This window comes from Aquarana catesbeiana, linkage group LG01, assembly GCF_042186555.1.
Source record: "Aquarana catesbeiana isolate 2022-GZ linkage group LG01, ASM4218655v1, whole genome shotgun sequence".
Lineage (NCBI taxonomy): Eukaryota > Metazoa > Chordata > Amphibia > Anura > Ranidae > Aquarana > Aquarana catesbeiana.
The window spans coordinates 453,783,336-453,805,841 of NC_133324.1; the positions used below are offsets into that span (position 1 = coordinate 453,783,336).

Below are 22,506 nucleotides of genomic sequence, written 5' to 3' on the forward strand. Positions count from 1 at the left end.
TATTGGGATTTTTTTGTGATAGACCAACACAAAGTGGCACATAATTGTGAAATAAAAAGGAAAATGATAAATGGTTTTCAAAATTTTTTACAAAAACATGTGGAAAGTGTGGCGCCCCCTCAGTCAATACTTTGTAGAACCACCTTTGGCTGCAATTACAGCTGCAAGTATGTTTGGTTATGTCTCTACCAGCTTTGCAAATCTAGAGCGTGACATTTTTGCCCATTCTTTGCAAAATAGCTCAAGCTCTGTCAGATTGGATGGAGAGTGTCTGTGAACAGCAATTTTCAAGTCTTGCTACAGATTCTCAATTGAATTTACAGATTCTCAATTAAATTTAGGTCTGGACTATGACTGGGCCATTCTAACACATGAATATGCTTTGATCTAAACCATTCCATTGTAGCTCTGGCTGTATATTTAGGGTCGTTGTACTGCTGGAAGGTGAACCTCTGCCCCAGTCTCAAGTCTTTTTCAGACTCCAACAAGTTTTCTTCTAAGATTGCCCTGTGTTTGACTCCATCCATCATCTCTGACCAGCTTCCCTGTCCCTGCTGAAGAAAAGCATCCCCACAACATGATGCTGCCACCACCATGTTTCAAGGTGGGGATGTTTTTTTTCATGGTGATGTGCAGTGTTAGTTTTGCGCCACACATAGCGCTTAGCTTTTAGGCCAAAAGGTTACATTTTGGTCTCATCTGACCAGAGCACCTTCTTTCACATATTTGCTGTGTCCCCCACATGGGTTCTCACAAACTGCAAACAGGACTTCTTATGGCTATCTTTCAACAATGGCTTTCTTCTTGCCACTCTTCCATAAAGGCCAGATTTGTGGAGTGCGTGACTAATAGTTGTCCTGTGGACAAATTATCCCACCTGAGCTGTGGATCTCTGCAGCTCCTCCAGAGTTACCATGGGCCTCTTGGCTGCTTCTCTGATTAATGCTCTCCTTGCCCGGCCTGTCAGTTTAGGTGGACGGCCATGTCTTGGTAGGTTTGCAGTTGTGCCATACGCTTTCCACTTTCAGATGATGGATTGAACAGTGCCCCACGAGATGTTCAAAACTTGGGATAATTTTTTTTAAATCTAACCCTGCTTTAAACTTCTCCACAACTTTATCCCTGACCTGGTCTGGTGTGTTCCTTGGCCTTCATGATGTTGTCTGTTCACCAAGGTTCTCTAACAAACCTCTGAGGGCTTCACAGAACAGCTGTATTTATACTGAGATTAAATTACACACAGGTGGACTTTATTTACTAAATTGGGTGACTTCTGAAGGCAATTAGTTCCACTGGATTTAGGGGTATCAGAGTAAAGGGGGCCGAATACAAAGGCACGCCACACTTTTCAGATCTTTATTTGGAAAACCATTTAAAATTTTCCTTCCACTTCACAATTATGTGCCACTGTGTTGGTCTATCACATAAAATACCAATAAAATACATATATAATGAATTATTATAATAAAATACTTATACTTTTGGTTGTTAGAAGACAAAATGTGGAAAATTTCAAGGGGTATGATTACGTTTTCAAGGCACTGTATACACACCCCTTGTTATATATATAAATATATATACACATATATATACACATACACACACACACACACACACACACTGGCCCAGTACAGATGACAGCTTCCTGGCGGCCTCGCTCAGGAGGATTGGGACTAGGATTCAAACATGCCCAAGCTTGTCCCTAATCTCTAATCCATCTTGAGAGTCCAGGTCTCAGAAATAGAGAATGAGGTACAGATCACTATGTTTTTGAATTGCCCTCTTTAATATCTGTATGATCTGTGCATGCTCTAGGTCAGGGATAAGCAATTAGCGGACCTCCAGCTGTTGCAAACCTACAAGTCCCATCATGCCTCTGCCTGTCATGCTTGTGGCTGTCAGAGTCTTCCTATGCCTCATGGGACTTGTAGTTCTGCAACAGCTGGAGGTCCACTAATTGCATATCACTGGTCTAGGTTCTTGAAAACACTTGAATTCGAGTTTTCAAAATGATGGTCTAGGGAATCATTTAGAATCTTCTGCACATTCTGTAAGTGCATCTCCACTACCCAGCATGCACGCCCATATTTTTTTTGAAATTGTAAAAACTGTTGTATAGACATTGCGTTATGGTCTATTTGGTAAGCTAAACTAAAACAAGAATTTCCTTATGGTCAAAATAAAACAAGTTACATCTTGGCATGATAACAAAAGCTATTGCAAACGTTGATACCTTTTGAAAGGCAACTGAAACGGACTTCATGTAGCTCACCAAGATTTCTTTATCCCTGGAAAAATCACATATAAACCTACTATTATTACCACAGCCAAGCAAGAATTTGACTGCAACTTAAAAACTTTCACACTTAGGCCTCTTGCAGTCTGCAGCTTAAAAAAGCTCAGTACAGTGTTTTGTTTTTGTTTTTTTACTGAGCTATAATGTAGCCCATTATTTACAATGTGCCTGTGCAAACAAGCGCAGCATTTTCCTAGCTAATTAAATAAATAATAGGAAAATCTGTTTCCGGTCAGTATTTTGCACCGATGGGCGCAAATACATGCATATGAGCATAAATAAATATGAATGAACTTTTACACTCCCCAGGAGTGCATTCTGTGCATGATACACATGCAAATGCGCGCAAATTAACGCAAAACAAACACCTGAAATTATGTCCAAAAAAGCAGACGCTCAAACAAACATCAGTACCATGTGCAAGAGGCCTTATTGTGTCTGACCAAAATCAGCTGAACAGATTTTATCCTAATAATTTAATTCAGAATAAGGCTGGGTTCACACTGCTGCGGTGCGGGAACGCAGCGAATTTACTGCGGGTTCCCGCATCGCACCAACTCGCACGGCAGTTCACACTGCCATATGCGAACTGCTGGGGAGTGTCATACAATGTTAATGACACCCCCAGTTCAGCCCGCATATCGCAATGCGAACTGACAATTCGGACATTTTCGGATCGCATAGGTGTGAACACCCATGCGATCCGATTTTGGTCCGAACAAAAAAAAGGGTCCTGTGCGAGTTTGGACCGAATGCGGTGCGATATCAGCCATACTATCTGTATGGCTGATATCGCACAGCACAGACATCGCATGTGATGTGAACAGCAGTGCGCTGCGAATCACATGCGATGTCTGCCACCGCAGCAGTGTGAACCCAGCCTAATTCAAAGAGTCAAGAGTGTGCTTTGCAGAAATGTTTACAGATCATAGGAATGCTAGAGGGTTATAGGAGTTAATCAGTAACGTTTTTACTGTGAATTTTCTTGGAATGCTTGGAATGAAAGCACATATTGAGCTCTAGTTTGTTATAAGAAACTGGCACCCACCTCGCTGCTGCACGTAGTGCACCTTCTGCACTGGCAATGCTCTCTTCCAGTTGACGTTTGCCCTGCTCCAACTTCGCAAACCATGAGCTTTGCTGACATAAATATTGAACTTTTCTCCCTAGCTCCTTCTTGGCCTCAGTGAGACTCTGCAAGGATCATGGAAAGCGCAAAGGACGTGCTGTTACTTTTCAACATACCAGCATAACTTCCATATATGCCATTAACCTTTGCCAAGAGAAATATGGAGGTTGCCACTGCCGACCTCTCCTGAAAATGCTTTTACCTGGCTGTCATGATAATCAAATGGCTTCAATAATAAAGTTTTCTGATGTTCTATTATGTGCTTACTGATCTGAAAGTTATCAAACTTTTTCACATATTGTATTAATAATGTGACTATTCGTATCCTGTCAGCCTTTGTAATTCATATAACCTTTGCTAAATAAAGAAATTATAAAATAACTTGATCCAATGACCAGGCACAAGTATGCTGATAAGGAATTCAAACACTTGCTCATTACTTTTGTGGGTCAATAACTCTTATGCCACGTACACACGATCGGAATTTCCGACAACAAATGTTCGATGTGAGCCTGTTGTTGGAAATTCCGACCGTGTGTAGGCTACATTGGACATTTTTTGTCGGAATTTCCAACCAACAAAATTTGAGAGCTGGTTCTCAAATTTTCCGACAACAACATCCGTTGTCGTAAATTTCAATCGTGTGTACACAATTCCGACGCACAAAATTCCACGCATGCTCTGAATCAAGCAGAAGAGCCGCACTGGCTATTGAACTTCTTTTTTCTAGTCCCGTTGTACGTCACTGCGTTCTTGACGTTTGGAATTTTTGACATTTTTGCGACCGTGTGTATGCATGACAAGTTTCAGCCAACAGCCATCGGAAATAAATCCACGGTTTGCTTGTCGGAAATTCCGATCGTCTGTACGCGGCATAAGACCCCTTTCACACTGGAGGCATTTTTCAGGAGCTTTAGCACCTGTAAAGCGCCTGAATAAAGCCTCATCTGCAATCCCAGTGTAAAAGCCAGAGTGCTTTCACACTGGGATGCTGCGTTGGCAGGACGTCAAAAAGTCCTGCAAGCAGCTTCTTTGAGGCACTTTAGGAGTGGTGTATACACCGCCCCTGCCCATTGAAATCAATAAGCAGCGCCGCCGAAGCAAAGCGCCTCGGCAGCAGCAATTTGAACCCTTTATTCGGCCGCTAGCAGGGGTTTAAAGCACCCGAAAAGCGCTGCAATAACTAATTCTTAATCTTTCTAAAAGTGAAAGTAGTAGTAGTATTAGACTTACTTTATATATAGAAAAAAAGCTCTTTACATAAAGTGCTAAAAGAATGGAAAAGTTACCTTGATTGCCTCTGACAGGGTTTGATCTTTTTCTGCACCTTCCTTTGAGAGCAGTTGTATTTTAGAATTAAGATCTAGTAATTGCTGAGACTGTTCATGCAGAAGCATCCGAGCTTCATCCTCTCGCAGAAGAGCGTTACCTAATTCTTTAAAGACAATTTTCATCTGCTCATGTGGGTCCACCTTCAGAAGAAACACAAACAAATTTGAGCAAGAGATGAACCTGAAACTTTGCCATATTATGTGTGAATAGGAGTGAAAAGCATTGCCATTCCAAACAAATTGTCTTACTCTAAGCACCAAACCCGAAACACTCACAGGTTTATACAGCAAGGCAAAATTATAATGGGGTTGATTTACTAAAACTGGAAAGTGCAAAATCTGATGCAGCGGTACATTGTACCCAATAGGCTTCTAACTTCAGCTTGTTCACTTAAAGTGGTTGTAAAGGCAGAAGGTTTTTTTATCTTAATGCTTTCTATGCATTAAGATAAAAAGCCTTCTAGGTTCAGCAGCCCCCCCCCCCCCCCCCCAATACTTACCTGAGCCCCATCTCAGTCCAGTGATGTGCACAAGTGCCTCAGCCAGCCGGGACTCTCCCTCCTGATTGGCTAAGACACAGCAGCGGCGCCATTGGCTTCTTCTGCTGTCAAAGTCAGTTAGCCAATGAGGAGAGAGGAGGCATGGCCAAACCGCAGCTCCATGTCTGAATGGACACACGGAGCTGCGGCTCGGATGCCCCTGAAGCAAGCTGCTTCCTGTAGGGGCACGCAACAGGAGGAAGGGGGTCAGGAGTTTTGGCGAGGGACGCGAGAAGAGGAGGATCCAGGCTGCTCTGTGCAACACCACTGCACAGACCAGGTACGTATGACAGATTTGTTATTTTCAAAGGAAAAAAAAACAAGACTTTAGTATCACTTTGACATAAAAACCTGGAAGCAGATTGGTTTCTATGCAGAGCTGCACCAGATTTTGCATGCTTCAGTTTTAGTAAATCAACCCCAGTACACACAGCAATCAATTCCAATATGGCTTTCCATTATCTGTTATGATTTTTGCTTCTACAAGCAGGGTTATGGGCATCATATAATAAGATTGTATATTGTGTATACAGTATAATACACTTAAATAGAGTTTAATATACAGGAGGTTTTACAAGCATTTAAAGCCAAGTAAAATAAACATCTTGGTATTCTATTGGAAATTTATGGAACATTTGAAAAACTCCAGCTTGCATTTTTTTTTTAAATACACTGTCCACCACAGAAAAGAAAAAATACAAATCTGGAGTTGCCCTGGCAGAAAGTACACTCCCCCATTGAATGGTACTCCATTTTTGGGTTAAAGGGCAACCAACGCTATTCAACCCACTTTCTGCAAGCCCAGACCATGATGAAGGTCATCACGCTGACTTGGGCTCACAGTACTGCTTCACTAAAAACAGTGCTCAAGTGCATTATGTGAGAGCTGTTCAATAAGGACTACTGCCACTGCACAAGAAGAGGAAGGATTTGTAAAATCATTGCATTGGCCAGAAGACTGCTAGGATGTAGAGCCCATTCCTGTGGCTTGCAGGTAAATTGTATTGCGGTAAAGAATTCATTTGAATAGTCTGCCATTGCACCAAGAAAATAGACATAAAGCATTTAGTTCTAACAGTGAACCACAAAACACAGTAGTGTCATACCATGTGTTGTGGTGTTCTTCAATTCATGTGCACCAGAGCTCTATTGCCTTAGTTCATTGGGCTGCCATTCAAAATGAATAGCATTGCAATGTTTTAATGCACTTGATGTGTGTTGAGGTAGCAAGTGGGTTACTGCAAAAGCACTGAACTGGGTGTCAAGGTATAGGTAAAGGTTTAAGTGCAGATGGGCTTTGATTTCATCTGGTCATAAAGTGATTTTACATAGTTACATAGTAGGTGAGGTTGAAAAAAGACACAAGTCCATCAAGTCCAACCTATGTGTGTGATTATGTGTCAGTATTACATTACATATCCCTGTATGTTGCGGTCATTCAGGTGATTATCTAATAGTTTCTTGAAGCTATCAATGCTCCCCGCTGAGACCACCGCCTGTGGAATGGAATTCCACATCCTTGCCGCTCTTACAGTAAAGAACCCTCTACGTAGTTTAAGGTTAAACCTATTTTCTTCTAATTGTAATGAGTAGCCACTAGTCTTATTAAACTCTCTTCTGCAAAAAAGTTTTATCCCTATTGTGGGGTCACCAGTACAGTATTTGTAAATTTAAATCATATCCCCTCTCAAGCGTCTCTTCTCCAGAGAGAATAAGTTCAGTGCTCGCAACCTTTCCTCATAACTAAGATCCTCCAGACCCTTTATTAGCTTTGTTGCCCTTCTTTGTACTCGCTCCATTTCCAGTACGTCCCTCCTGAGGCCTGGTGCCCAGAACTGGACAGCATACTCCAGGTGCGGCCGGACCAGAGTCTTGTAGAGTGGGAGAATTATCATTTTATCTCTGGAGTTGATCCCCCTTTTAATGCATGCCAATATTCTGTTTGCTTTATTAGCAGCAGCTTGGCATTGCATGCCATTGCTGAGCCTATCATCTACTAGGCTTTTGATTTTCAGGCTTCCATACTCTTAGGAGAGACATATCTAGATGTATATTCTGATTACTGAAATCTCAGGACAGTTCAGTCAAATTAGGTTCAGACTGGCAAAAGCAGCAGGAGCCTGTTTTCTTGCGAACTGGCATCCTAATGGCGGCAGAGCTTCAACCTGTGCTTTGGCAAAACCTTAAACATTACAATATCATTAAATATCTTTGGTTTTGTATAAAGTAATGGTTAGAAGCCATGTGTCCATAAAACTATTGCTTATGCCTCCACCCACACTTTCAGATTGTTCGAAATGCTGGTCATCCTCTTCAAGCTTCTGTGCTTTGTCAGCATTTTTGCCACATTCCCTGAATTTCTCCTTCATATCTGACAACTCCCGGCGCATGGATAGTCTTTCTACTTCTGCTGTATGCAGACGTGCAGTAAACCCAAGTATCTGGTTTCTTAAGGCAGCTATGCACGCCTATCATAAAAGGAGAAAACAAAAAATTCAGACACATGCAAGTTTTTACATGAAAGAAAGAGCAGTGATCCATGAAAAACAACAAACTACATTGTATTAGTCCACCTGCTAAGGGCTCATGCACACTGCAGTTAAAAAAAACAAAACAAAAAAGGGCTGCTTTTACAGGAATATGAGCTTTTATTTCTGTACCTAAAAGCTTAAAGTGATCTTCTATAAAAATATGTTATACTTACCTGCTCTCTTGCAGTGGATTTGCACAGAGCACATAGCATTATATTAATGCATAGAATGTATTAAGGTAAGAAAAAAACCTTCTAACTTTACAACCACTTTAACCACTTGCCCATTGGGCACTTAAACCCCCTTCCTAACCAGAGCAATTTTCAGCTCTCGGTGCTCTCACACTTTGAATGACAATTACTCGGCCATGCAACACTGTACCCATGTGAATTTTTTGCCCTTTTTTCCCCACAAATAGAGCTTTCTTTTGGTGGTATTTAATCACCGCTGGGTTTTTTATTTTTTGCGTTATAAATCAAAAAAGACTGAAAGTTCGGTAAAAAAATAAATAAAAATAAAAAAAATTCTTTGTTTCTGTTAAATTTATTGCAGAGTATTAGCAAGTATTGGCAGTGTTGCAGAGTATTGCCCAGTGTTGCAGAGTATTGCAATTATTGGCACTGATTGCAGCGCTGTGGGCTAGATGTTTAGTGCCCACAGTGCTGCTGCAATCTCTCCCCCCGCACTGTACCAATCGGTACAGAGAGGGGAGGGAGGAACCAGCTTCATGACGTGACGACGGTTTGTTTACAAGTGATCGCTCCGTCATTTGACGGAACGATCACGTGGTAAACGGCCGCGATCGGCGGCTATTTATCGTGATCCATGATGCACCGGGTCCTCCGGACCCGGCGGTCACGGATGTTCCCGGGTGCGCGCCCAAGGGGGGCGCGCGGGAGCAACTTTCTGGGAGGAGGTCTACCCAGAAAAACACAACCGCGCTGTAGCCGTCTATCGGCTATGGCCCAGTCGACAAGTGGTTAAAGAAGTTTGTACTTTTTTGTGCTCATTTGTGTGTTTTTATTGAGCTTCTTTAAGCTTCTTTGAGCATAAGCATTTTTTTCACAAACCCTCCCCTCAGCTCATTTTATCTTTTTTGTGTGCATTTTCAAGATTCTTTGAGCTTCTTCACTCTTTTTTGTGCGTTTTTGGGCTTAGACGTCTTTTCTGCTCGAAGGCTTTTTTTCTGGCTGAAAGAGCATATGCCTATAAACTCCTGAAAAAGCCATAGTGTGCATGGACATGTTGGCTAACATGGAGGGGAGTTTCAATCACAATCATATGTGTTTGCATTTGGGATGGGTTTAGTTCTGCTTTATGATTTACTGCTGGGGCTTTGGGCTTCAGCAAACTGGCAGCCTCCGGAAAGAAGGATCAGTGGCAATGCTGGAGGCAATTTACAGCACACATTAATTTTGGTAGTATTATTATTAATGTGAAATGTATGCTCCTTGCTAAAGAACAGTATTTTTTTATCAAGTTATTATGGGTATAGTTCCACTTTAAACTGTAATTATTGCTAGATGTCAACTGGCAGACAACTGGCAGTTCCAATCTGCACCCCTGCCGAGATCCAGTGAGGCCAAGTGCCATTTTAACCACTTCCCCCGGGTCGGCGTGATATGACGTCTGGGACTTAAAGTTGCGCTATCTGAGTGATGCCTGTAGCTGCAGGCATCATCCAGATATCTTTGTTTTCAGCAGACGATTCCCTGCACAGTAAAAACAATTATAGTGGCTGCTTCCCTGCTGATTGCTTTTATAGCACATCCCGGCCATCTCTATGACCCTCGGAGGCCGAAAGCGACATCATGACATCACTTCCAGCGTTGATAGTGTAAACACTGCCGTTTTCTTTTTGAATTTTTTTTTTTTTTTCCAAAAAAATTGCAATGAAAGATTGCTGTGACATAAAAAGTTGCAACAGCCGCCATTTTATTCCCCAGGGTCTCTGCTAAAAAAAAAAAAAACATAATGTAATTTTCTAGCAAACAAAAATTATGATTTTTACATGTAGGCGTGAAGTGTCAGAATTGGCTTGGGAGGCAAGTGATTAAAATGGCACTGGGATGAATAGAGGATATCCCAGTGCCGTTTTAAAAGGGAATTAATGACTCAAGTGTTTAATAGTTACAACAGTAACCCAACAGTCTAAGACTTCTAAGAAATGATGTGTCTCTCAATGTACCATATAAAAATTCACTGTAATTCCTACTGACCACTAAGTACACAGGATGTGATGCCATACCTTAACTGGAGTGGTATTTGTAATGCCCACATTTGGCGTCTGGTTAATGATCTTGTGAAGACCACAAGCAAGTCTGTAAGCTAGGGAATCAGAGTCTATGTAAATTGAATGCCTGTCAAAGGCCACAGTCCTATATTCCATTTCTACATTCAGTTTCTTAATCAGCTTTGAGAAACAATTTCTGGCTGCATTAATTATCTGTGCTTCAGAGGTGCAATTCAGATCTAAAAGAGAAATAAAAGAGAATTAATACTACTTCATATACTTACTAAGATATGATTTGTACAAAAAAGTTAAACCGAAATTAAAGTATTTTTTACAGTATTACAGATTAAAGGGGCCAATATTGCAAAAGTGTCATATTCTGGCAACTGTATGTAATTAATGGTATAATATTTAGTAAATTAATTGCTTTCGTTTTTATTTCCCATGCTATTTTTCCCAGCATTTACCTGCAGACCAAGCTGTCCAGCAAACATAACAGTGACAGGACTTGGGATAAACATCAACACTGAAGAAATGACCTAAACTGCTGGAGCTGAAGCCCCAGAATAAAAATATTGTTGTAAGCACCCTTGGTAGCGTGTTATATTTTGTTGTCATCCCACATTACTGTCACTTTTGCTGACCAGTGTGTAAATATATAATAAAGTATGTGAAAAATAGGATTAACTTCCCTGTAAAATTATTTTCTTGGGAGTAGATTACAGGACATTACAGACTGGGTGATGCAGCGGCCTTCAGCTGATTGGACACTGGCAAACAAAAGCTGTAAGGACAGCCCCAACAGAACCTCTCCCTTTCTCAGCAAGCCTCCGTTTATTAGCAAGCAAGTCGTATTAAACATATGAGAGGGGAGGGACCTGTAGCCTCCATGAAAAGGACTTTACAGGCAAGTCAAACACAAGAGGACACAGGTGCTTAGTCTTAGACAATTGGGATGTCCAAAAGCAATGCAACTAAGAGGAAAGTGACACAGCAACAAACAATAACAGGCCCACAAAAGCACCACAACAGAGGGCTCAACACTCTGAGGGCCAGTTCACATAAGGGTTTGCATGTGGTTCAATGCGGTGTAATTTGAGCCCATTCATTTTGAATGGGCTCAAATTGCATTGCACCAAATGTCGTACAAGCACTACCACTGTGACTGGATTGCATGGTACGTCTGTACTAGGAGAGTCGGTGCGGGCAAAGACTCTGCATTTGTAACCTGCGTTAGGGGTGTCATTAAGTTAACATTGACACATGCTGCAGATCACAACTGCAGTCCGTTTTGAACTCAGTTTGGGAAACACGCAGAGAATGCAGGTTTCCACGCCGTGTTCTGGTGTGAACGGAGCCAGAGAGCAGCCTGAAGCATTGAATGCCTAAAACTGTAGTGAAGCTCCACATATCATCACTTAAGCCAAAGAATCCTATACATATGTGTTGAAAGCTCATATTTTCTTTGGAGGAGAGTGTTTGGTAGTTTGTCTGCAAAGTAATGTAAAGCAACAAGCTAATGAAGGGAATATTGTACTGTATGAATGGATGCAGGATCTCAGGCCATGTTCTAAAAGACAGGCATGGTGGCAACAGCGGGCTGCATTGCAGACCCAGAAGAGAAAACAAGGTCTTAAGGAGGTCTTCTAACCGCTTAGCCACAGCTTTCTTGAACACTAAGACACCCTCAACATGAACCGTAAGCGTTTTGTTAAAGCAGGAAATAGCTGGATCCATGACAGGGACCATCCATTTTCTCAGGAACCCCTCCTCAATAGAATATTGCTAAACAAAGCACTTGGGATGGATAAAGGATTTTCTCCAGGTTAGGCCAGTTACCATAAAAGACAGGCTTCAAGTGGAAGTCCTCTTTAAAACACTAACATTGGCAACTTTTGACTGGGTTGACACGGGCTGCCCAGATCAAGACAGGAATGTACTGCATTAATAATGACAGAAATAAAATCTTCCAAGTTGGGAGAGATATCAGCAGATTGGATATTCTCCTGAGCAAAAGTTCTCTTTGGTGGGGAGCCTTCTTATTCATAGAGAAAGCATAGAGGAGAAGAGGAGAATCACCGATGGACTATGGAGGAGAGGCAGAGGAAGCTCATTTACATCCCTGATTCAAGGCACAAAACAGTGTAGACAGCCTTCCCATAAAATCAGATACAATGGCTTAAAATTATCTCTGGAATGCAAAAGGAGGAAAGCTGAGCGTCCAAAGTAGCTAGAGAGGTCTTTGAGAAGGGAAATTATTTAGACCGGGGACAGTGGTCAGGGCTATCATAATCAGCACCATTGGGAAGATTTTGTAGTGCAGACTTCCCAGAGCAATAAGTTGAGTGAGAGATGGCAGGGTCTTTTTTCACCCGTTCACCCTGCACCTAGGCCCACACAGGGGTGCGGGAAGGATCCAGGAAAACTAATGGTGCCAAATCTGAATATGACAGTGGCTGATAATTCTGTCACGGGCTGCAACTAAAGGTGGTGCAGCTCAGTAGTACATGATGTGGATATTGGAGGGGGGGGCTTTCTAGTAGCTTCTGTGGTGCCAGGCAACTTTGCTGCGTGAAGGCCATACCTCATGCTGCAGGTTGCAGCCGAATTACTCTTAGGGGCAACTCCCTACAAAGGTGCACATCCCTGAATTACCGCAGTGTCTTGCGGCCCTAGCAGTGAGTCTCTTTTCAACTGGTATATCCAGCAAGCAATCACAGCCTGAACCTTTTTTTTTTTTTTTTTTTTTTTGAGGCTCTGTGTTTTGACTATATTTTCCTATCCAAACTATATGCGGTGCTATCTTTAATGTTTCATGGAAACATGGTGCTGAATGACTAACAGGCTTGTTGTGGGTCTATTGTTTCTCCTTGACTCAAGTTGCATGCTTGCATTACAGCGTGCTGCATTTTTATATATATATATATTTATTATCTCCATGATTGACAGTGCTACATCCAGAAAGCAAACCTGTCCTGTTCACTAACTATCAGGAATACTTTCTAGCCAGAATTGCATTTATTTGTCTGAGATAACCAATGCTTTCTTCAACATTGTAAAGACTTAATGCAGCAGCTCTATAGGCATATAGGGAGTCTGGAGGTCCATGGTTAAGCACAATACGGGTACCGACTTGTGCTACCAAGGTTTCCCGGCACTCACCTCGCCTAAACATATGTAAGCATTATATATTAAGTCACACTTAGTGACTTGAGATGATTGACACGTGTGGATGACTGGGATATGGCTGAGCTCATGGGCATGCGTTTTTAAGTGACAACGTTGTCAGCTTTTACCTTATGCAATCTCCCATTGTTTATGCTTTCCTTTCAAAGATTAAAATGTTTTTCTACTAATTGTTCGATTAAAGTTATATCAGGTTAAACCGCAGTTTGTTCCTTTTCCTTCACTGAAGGTAAGGACACCTTGGGTCCTATTCCCACTCCCCTTTTATTTTGACTACTTCTCCTGTTCTGACAAGGAACACCACCCTATTAGGTGAGCCGGTAACTTGTTACCTGAATTGACCAACGATACTGGTCATCAGGACCCCGCCCATTGCGTTTTTTCCTACCACTAGTATATGACCATACAAATATGGTCATGGACCAGTGCCAAACAGGTGTAACTGTCGCACAGGGAAAATTCATGTAAAGATATTTTAAATCAATAAACACATATGAATATTTACCGTATATAATGAAAATTATCATAAGATAAGTTACTGTGTATGTAGCTTACAGATCTAGGAACTATTCAACCCAGTCTCTGACATGGCTCCACTGTAAGGGCGACTTCAGGTGTGGTTTTCGGGATTGTCTAGGTTGTCCTCACATGCTGTGTGGTGACGATACGTTTTACGGTTGATGACAAAGTATATAGTATTGCTAAATTTTATAACTGTAACACAAGTATTGTGGTATATGTCATCACCGGTGGAGCAGGCTCCATCCAGTATGTGGGGATGACTACACGCAGGTTCAGGGACAGGTTCTGGGAGCATTTGGCGGACATAAGAGGACGCAAATCTACTAATGTCGCCCGCCAGTTTAATTCTATGCACAAAGGGGACATGTCTTAGGTACAGGGGCAAGTGACTGAAAGGGTCAAAATTCCTCCAAGAGGAGGAGATGTGTTTCGCCTCCTCTGCAAGAGAGAAGTATTTTGGATCTTTAGGTTGCGGAGGGAGTAGAATACTGGGGGGGGGGGGGGGGGGGGTTGAACTATGAGTGGGATGTCACACATTATTATGAAGGTTGGGGTGACAAGATACCACTTGTCGGGACTCCCCTTGGTGTCGTGCACCGCAACTATTTTACTTTATTATACCTAGGTCCTCATGTTCTTGCATATGCTTCTTTTGTTTGTTTTTTGTCGTTTGTTTTTCATTTTTAATATATTTCAGTAAGCTACATACACAGTAACGTATCTTTTCATAATATTCATTATATAAATATTCATATGTATTATTGATTTAAAATATCTTTACATGAATTTTCCTTGTGCGACTGTTATACCTGTTTGCCACTGGTACATGACCATATTTGTATACAATTTTCTTACGATTTATTGGTTGTTATATAATGGTTTTAATTAATGCATGGTCTATATACCAGTGGTAAATTTACAGAAATGGAAAGAAAGTTTTTCTTCTTTTTTCTTATTGTATACTGTTTTTAAATATATGTATTACATGTCTTCTTTGGTTTTTGCATGGTTTACTGCAGGAACCCTAGAGGAGGGTTAATCAGCATAATCAAGCATCCACTGGGTTCAGTGAGTATATACTATTTTAGTGTTTAGTGGCGCAATTTGGATTATGATTAAGCGAACTTGTTTCATGAAACGCGTCAATCTCTGCTGTGTTCATGTCTGTATCATTACCTTGGATGGTTTAACTTGGAATATAGCTACATTATCATCATCTACACTTTGGAGTGCAGTCAATATGTTGTTCTCTTGGCTATACAATGCAAGGAGCCCAGCCTTTACACCTTGAACCCTTTGTTAGGACAGACAGTGTTCAAATCTAGCTGATAATGAAGATTTTCCTGCACAGTACAGACAGGTTAATTATGGCAAGCACAGCTGCTCAGTCCCCTTAAAAAAAAGAGAATGTTTCCTTGCTGGAGGATCTAGAATAGAGCGTCTAAAAAAGTGAAGGTGCGATTTTTAAGTATTAAATATTTCACAAAAATTGTGTTATGTGAAAAGGGACATGTAACAAATCTAAAGTAGCTGGTTATCCCAACTTGACTGTGAAATTAAAAATAAGCTTTAATGGCATCTGTGTCTTTAATGATAAGGGGGCTGATTATTTTCGCCACCCACCAACCTAAAGTACCCCCATCCCCTACCACACCTCAATAATAGGTAGACTCCAGCAGGCCAAATCACACACTATAATATATTTTTTAAAACTGTCCAACAGAGAATGCAAGATCGACTTGTAATGGCTGCCTCAGATGGATGGATTTTGATACAAATACAAAATTTACATTACCCCTGTTGTTTAATAACCCAAATAATTCAGACATAGAAGTAACTACTGCTGACAGGAGATCAGTATTTGTAAGCCACTTTACAGCTTCATTGCAGTACATTGGCTCATCATGTGATCCTGGAGAGAGAGAAACAAAAACAAACAAAAAAAAAAAAAGTCAAAATTACACCTACTACAATTTCCATTTTCCTTACTATAAAGTGACATATTGGGCTGTTAAGCTGTTGTCAGACTGCAGAATATGAACCCAATAGTGCCAGTCATAGAGTAATCTGTTCATCCTGTGTCATTGTGGCCTCAAAGTAAAAAAAAACAAAAAAATAAAAAATCTGTAGTGATTAAATTTAGGATACAAGTATAAAGTCATCTTCTCGAAAATTTTACTCATCCCTCGGTTAACAAAAAAACTGCACCAGTCCAGAATTAATGGATTCATTTTTTTTTTTTTTTTTTTTTTTTTTTTTAATGGCTAAAGTTTCAGTGTCCTATATTAAAAAACATACACACCACCCTCAACCTCAATGCAGTTTTGCCCAACAGCATGCCTGCATAGGAAAGGCAAGGGAAGCGCATTACCTCAGTGCTTCTGTGACAAGGAGACCGCGTTGGGTGCGTTGAGTGCGAAGAGTCAATAGCACACACATGTGACTTGCTCACATGTCTTGTTTTAGCTACTCAACAATCTATCTTTCCAGCTCCAGAGACCAAGCTGACACATGGATTAGCAGCAAGGGGTCCATGTGTGAGAGGAACCCAAGGAGACTGGGAAAGATGCATTTATCTGAGCAGTAGCACTGGGAGGAAAGGAGGGAGCAGCTGAAATGGGTTTCAGTGGCAAACGATTAGCCTGTGAGCCTAAAGGGCTGCTATCTGTACTACATCAGTGCCCTCAGAGTGTACAGAATAGATGCCCCCAGAACCATTAGGAGAGTATAGTCGAGCTTTGGACCCATAAAGCTCTCAGTGGCTAACTTATACTAATACACAATGGGGTTGATTTACTAAGACTAGAGAGTGCATAATCTGGTAAAGCTCTGCATAGAATCCAATCAGCTTCCAGGTTTTACTGTCAAAGCTTAATTGAGCAAGCTAGAAGTTAGAAGCTGATTGGCTACAATGCACAGCCACACCAGAATCTGGAGTGCTCCAGTTTTAGTAAATCTCCCCCAATGTCTGGAAAGAGCCACAGACTAGCCCCACAATGTCCGGTCCAGCAGGGTCTGGGAAGGGCACTCGAAAAATCAGGCCAAAAAAAAAATACTGATTTGGGTAGAGACCAGCTTATGCAGCAGGGAATCTTTACTGAAGTCAACTTAAAAAAGATTCAGAGAATCAATCTAAGGGGAAAAGAAGCTAGTAAAATATTGGCTAGACTATTCTCAGCAGAGCTGAAGAAAAGACATGCATCCTCCAGAGATACTGGCAAAAAAACTGCGGTATGCTGGATAGAGAAGGGGTTTTCCTGATGATACCCTACATTTTTTTTTTGGTTTGCCAGTATCATGTAGGTAGGAGTATCTAAATTCTGTGTCCAAAAAAGCAGGAGAAAGAAAAATGAACTTGGAATATCTCACTCAGAATTAAGCCAGTTGGAAATATTCAGTCCATTATGCACTGTAGTCCTTTGTCAGTACAAAAAATACCAAGGTTCTGGGTAACAGCAATCAACATGTACAGGCACCCAGATATATGTGTGGAACAGAGGAAGGGTGTCTGGTTATTTGGTTGTCTGTATGTGGTGTGCAATATTCTGCCTACTTACTGTACATCGGAGGTATATTATTTCTTAATATTTAATAGAAAAATTTGGATTTTTTTTGTAACTATACCTTACCCCTTAAAGCAAACAGAGTTTGAAAGAGAAATTTTAAGAAATGCAGTAAGGCAAAAAAGAAGTAGGGAATCCAGCCAAATGTCGTCAGGAAATCAGTTTGGATTGTGGACTATAAATGCAAATACACTTGGGGAAGGAGAGACTCCTCTCTATGCCCCAAATGCAGTAGGGAGGATAGATCCTTGATCCATTTAATCTGGCTCTGTACCAAATTACACCGCTACTGGGGTGAAATAACCAAGGTCATCTCTACAGCATATCAGGTTAGGGTCCCATTGGACCCTTCAATATGCATCTTAGGAGCTGCGGATGAAGAAATATTTACGCCCCCTATCAACATAGCAGTGCTTAGACTACTGTATATAGCACGCAAGTTGGTGGCTAGATTCTGGCTTTCCCCACGTGTTCCCACTAACAAACAATGGGTAGAACAGGTCAACTATCTTCTAGTTAGGGAGCAGTTAACATATCAGCATAGAAATGCAAATCGTAAATTCCATTTTATTTGGCAGGCCTGGTGGGAAACTCTGGGGTTAGTGCCCTCACAGCTGGTTTTGCACCGGCTGCTACAAGTGTAAAGGGTATGCATGCTTGTATAAGAGGATAACACCGATTCTTGGGGTTGGAAAGAGGGCAGGTCCTAATGTTATTGCTACTTTTTTTTATCTAAATCCAATCCCTACCCGTACTCCCTGTTCATAGGGGGCAAGTTCTTTCAGGAGAGGGTAGGAAGAAGGCGACCATATTATTCAAGTTCTGACCCGTTGGCCATCTGTTCTTCTGTGTTGGTTGGACCCCCACCTACCTATAATGGATGTTTTCTACTGTTTTTGAGTTATTATTTTTTGTTTTTTTAAGTGTTTTTATGATTCTAATATACCACTTAGTGCCCATTTGTTGATCTTATAATCCTGAACCTAGTAGGTATTATGTCATTGGTTATATGCTGGTATAATCTTTATATCTGAATAGTTTCCCGTTCATTACATGGTATGTTATTGAATTTGGTGTTGTGCAGCTGATACCGTTTTGCTTTTCCTTTTCACATACCCACTGTTATATTCATTGTAATCTGTGATGTATGGTAATTGGCACAATAAAACCTTTTTCTGATTCAAAACAAAAAAAAAAAAAAACAAAAAACAAAAAACAAATACAGGATGGTAACTTTAGATTTTTTTGTTAATACTGGTTTCATTTGATCTTAATGTCTGCCTAGCTTTTTATTATCCATCTAATATTCAGCGTCATCAATTTTGAAAATATAAATCTTACTTGTTTTCTGTGTAGTCTGGACTTCTCTAAAGCACACTAAAATCCCAGGTCTCCTCTTGGCTTTTTCGACCCATGTAAACACAGATTTTCTAGATTCACCAAGCCTCTGCAGCCGTTTGGCAGCCAAAACCACAATGACACCTTTCCGAAACAAAAGCTTCATGGATTTTGCTTTCTTCCAAGAATCGTCCTTTTTCTTATCTCCATTTTCAGACAAAGCTTGGACTAGATTTCGGATCTCCTTCTGAATGTCTACACAAGAGTTCAATTCCTCTTGAAGGAGGGTTTTCTGTGCAGCCAACAAACAGCTTCTGGTGTATAATGGGCACAGGGCACCAGCCATAAGGGCACAAGCTGCAAGGAGAGACTTGTGGTCTCTCTCTGTGTTGATTATTGCATTTTTAATGCGCACATTTTCCATGGCCATCTGATCCTTTGTTTTTTCAGAGATGGAAGCTTTGTCTTTTAATTTTTCAGCAATCTTCTGATATTTCTAAAAATGGAAAATAGAATGCTAGTGTAATCATTTTCTGTATCGCACGTTCAATATCAAAAGGTATCTATATAGTGTTTGCTGGAAATTAGCACTATGTACTTGGACGATTACTGTTGTTTACCTTCTCTATTCCTTTTATTGTAGTTTATTCAATTCTTTTATGAAAAGGGTTCCACAGACATTTGCCTTTTACAGTCATAGAAAATGGACTCTGCTTTCAATTTTGTAATCTGAATACTTAAAGTGTGGAAAGGAGATCAACTCTAAGTCAAAATTAAATCAGGCCATACATTAAGCAATTTTCAACCCGTGGTTGAAGGAAAAAAAACTCCTCGATTCCACCATCAACACAGTCAGTGTTGATGGGGAAATTCCTCTCACTGCTATTGTATTCTGACAGCGGGAGGTTTACCTATCATCAGAATATTATGATTACTGCTGCCAGCTATAGCTGGCTAAAGATGTAATAATGCGAGAAATAACCCAACAGGCTGGTAGCACTGATGTTGATCAACAGATCGACTTCAATATAACCAGCCTGACCATAGATTAATCAAAATTCTGTGAGTTCCTGCTAAACCAGCCAAACTTCAATACCTCTATGACCGACTTAAGCCCTCCCTCCATCATTCGCAAAATGGCGAAGCCTCGGTGGGCAATAGAGGCTCTAATACTTGACAGGAAAGAGGAATTATAACCAGGAGGGGATGGATGGTTCCTCATCTAAACTTAGAGTGACAGTCAAGACTCTGTGTAGAAAGATCAAATGGGCTCCATGGAAGTAAACTATTTCTGTATTTACTGTTACATCCTTTTCCTGGAAGTTTATTGAAAGCCCCCCAGGATACTTACTCCATGCAAACAGGGCCGTTCAATAACATACAGTCCACAATAATAACACCACACACAAAATAAAAAGAAAGCTTCACAGCACTCAAGTCAAATCTATTGGCTTTCCAATGTGCCAGCAACATGTAAGAGCTTATGGGATGTCTAAAAGCAATTATAGACAATTCAGATTTATAAGCAAAACTTTACACTGCTCTAAGGATTTTAGTACTGTGGACTGGAAACAAGTAATAATGACACTAGTTCTCCAAGCACCTTTGCCAGTCACCATAATGTAGGCTGTAGGCACATGCAAAAACATTAGGCCTCATGCACACAGGGTGTTTGTTTTTCTCCTCTGTACACCAGAACTCCTGGCAGGGGAAAATATGCTTTAAAAAAAAACGCATCTAAAGTTGGAGTATTGCACACATGTTTAGATGCATTAGGCGTTTAAGCGTTAATGGATTTCATTGGCCAGAATATTAATTTATTCTGGCCGCTGGAATGCATTAGCGCTCAAACACGCCTAAAACACACCTAAGGTTTACACAAATTTAGGCGCGTTCAGCCTTTTTACTGCTCTTCAGTTTTGATCCTGAATGCGCTTTAGATGGGGGTTTTTTCAGCCTGTAAACGCTGCTCTTCCAATACACCTGTAAATGCCTTTGTGTGCATGGACACATAGACTAACATATAGGTGCTGGCTGGAAAAAAAAAAAAGGCCTTACTTGTATTTGTTATGGAAGCTGGGTAGACATTTTAAAATCTGGTGTTATTTTACATAATGCTGGCCACACAACATACCATCCGATTGTACAGTAACCTATCAAGATTGTACAATCTGGTTGTAAAATGTGTGGCCAGAATTAGAATGCAGGAACAGAGTATGTAATTGTAAAGCAATATCTTGTACCTGAGCCTTCACACGAGCTTCTCCAAGGAGAGCAGAGTAATGTTGTTCCAAATCTTTGGTCTTTGTCTGCCAGGTACAATGCTGTTCTTTCATTTGTTCAGCCAGCTTGTCTAGAGAGGTTTCATGGCTTCGCTGTAGATCCACAATCAAAACAGCCTTGTTTTTGCATACTTGTTCTAGATGTGACACCTATCGTAAAAGAAAAGTTAATGGTAAGTTTTCAAGTAGCAGACAGTGATACAAACTTTTTATGGCAAGTACTGTACCTTCTCATTAGCTTTGTTGAGGTCAGAGATCAGGGTATCAACATTCTCTTGCAACACAACACACAGCTCTGGCCATGTGAAATTACCCAGCATGCATTTTTGCTGTTTTATAAGAACACATCCTGCCACTAGGCGTTGATATAAACTGTGCAAGAAAGTCAACGTCTCCTTAAAAGAAAAAGAAATTTGGATACAATAAAGAATTCTAATTATTACGGGTATGTATTAGCACAATAAGAAGGCAAGATGAAATGATAAGTTTTTTGCCTAAAGACAACATAATTTCGTCATAAAGGTGATAGTAATTGGCGATTTTCAAGAAGATAATATTTGTAAAATAGAATATGAAGGTGGTGATGTACTCATATGTAATATTGTACTATTATTATTGTGGAAAAAGGAAAATAAAGAATTTATGAAAAAAAAAAAAAAAGAATTCTAAAAGGAAACAAAGAAAAAAAAAAAAAAAGGAAATGCATATCAAATCTTGGAAAAGTATTTTAGATAATACTGAAAATAAGCATGATAGATATAGACTCCTCTATCTAAACCCCAGAGGTCTGCGAAACTGTAATTTAGTAAATATTGCATTTGTTCTGCTTGGACTAATGCAAGTATGTATATGCCATGCCTCTTGGACTGCTGTGGAAGTGGAGAATCACTGTACTAGTTGCTAATACAGCGATTGCTGCTGGCTTCTAGGTCCCATTCATGGAATGCCTTGCATTTTTCTCAATGAATGTAAAGTATTCTCCAACTGAATGAGGTGGAGATTTTCTCAATGAATGTAAAGTATTCTCCAACTGAATGAGGTGGAGAGTACTGATGTCACAATCAACACTTTGTCCAATCAGAGAACAATTTGCACTATTTGAGAAAATGTCTCTATTTCCTTTAGTTTCACCTGGTGAGCTGGCCAGTAAGTTTGTTGTTTTTCAACAAACCAAACTGTTTTGCAGATGTAGCAGTTCAAGGGTTGAGACAAACCACTGACAGGGCATTAGAGCTTGGGTGTAACCTTGTTTTTCAACACTGCCAAACCCAGAAGTGATGTAATAAAAACTGCTTCTGGGTTCTTGTTAGGTAGTAGGAATGTACGTTCACTGGTCTTCCATCTCAATTACCCTGTGGTACCTGCATTGCTGGTCCCGGGTCTGCAGGTGGGTGGACATACCAAGCGTGTGTGTGGGTCTGTGTAAAACCCCCCATTGATGTAGACTTAAGTTGTCGGTGGCAATAAAAGGGTTAAAGCCCCAATAACACTCCCCAACCAAGTTCCACAATCTTTAAAGCATTCTAAATGAAACTAATGTCCACTCTCTTAAACCC

The 22,506-nt window shown here is 40.6% G+C and overlaps 1 protein-coding gene across 2 annotated transcripts in view; it reads right to left on the reverse strand.

Annotated features, from left to right (window-relative positions):
* Positions 1-22,506, reverse strand: part of CCDC171 (coiled-coil domain containing 171) — a 97,621-nt gene that overhangs the window by 7,939 nt on the left and 67,176 nt on the right. Inside the window, exons 14-22 of one of the 2 annotated variants that reach the window (XM_073636715.1) lie at positions 21,178-21,345; positions 20,912-21,100; positions 18,672-19,164; positions 15,563-15,679; positions 10,075-10,298; positions 7,575-7,763; positions 4,715-4,897; positions 3,345-3,490; positions 2,234-2,288 (exon numbers count right to left, since the gene is read on the reverse strand). In XM_073636715.1, coding sequence (XP_073492816.1) covers positions 2,234-2,288; positions 3,345-3,490; positions 4,715-4,897; positions 7,575-7,763; positions 10,075-10,298; positions 15,563-15,679; positions 18,672-19,164; positions 20,912-21,100; positions 21,178-21,345 — 1,764 coding nt within the window. The remainder of the gene's footprint in view (positions 1-2,233; positions 2,289-3,344; positions 3,491-4,714; positions 4,898-7,574; positions 7,764-10,074; positions 10,299-15,562; positions 15,680-18,671; positions 19,165-20,911; positions 21,101-21,177; positions 21,346-22,506) is intronic. The other variant, XR_012245260.1, reaches the window with a different exon arrangement.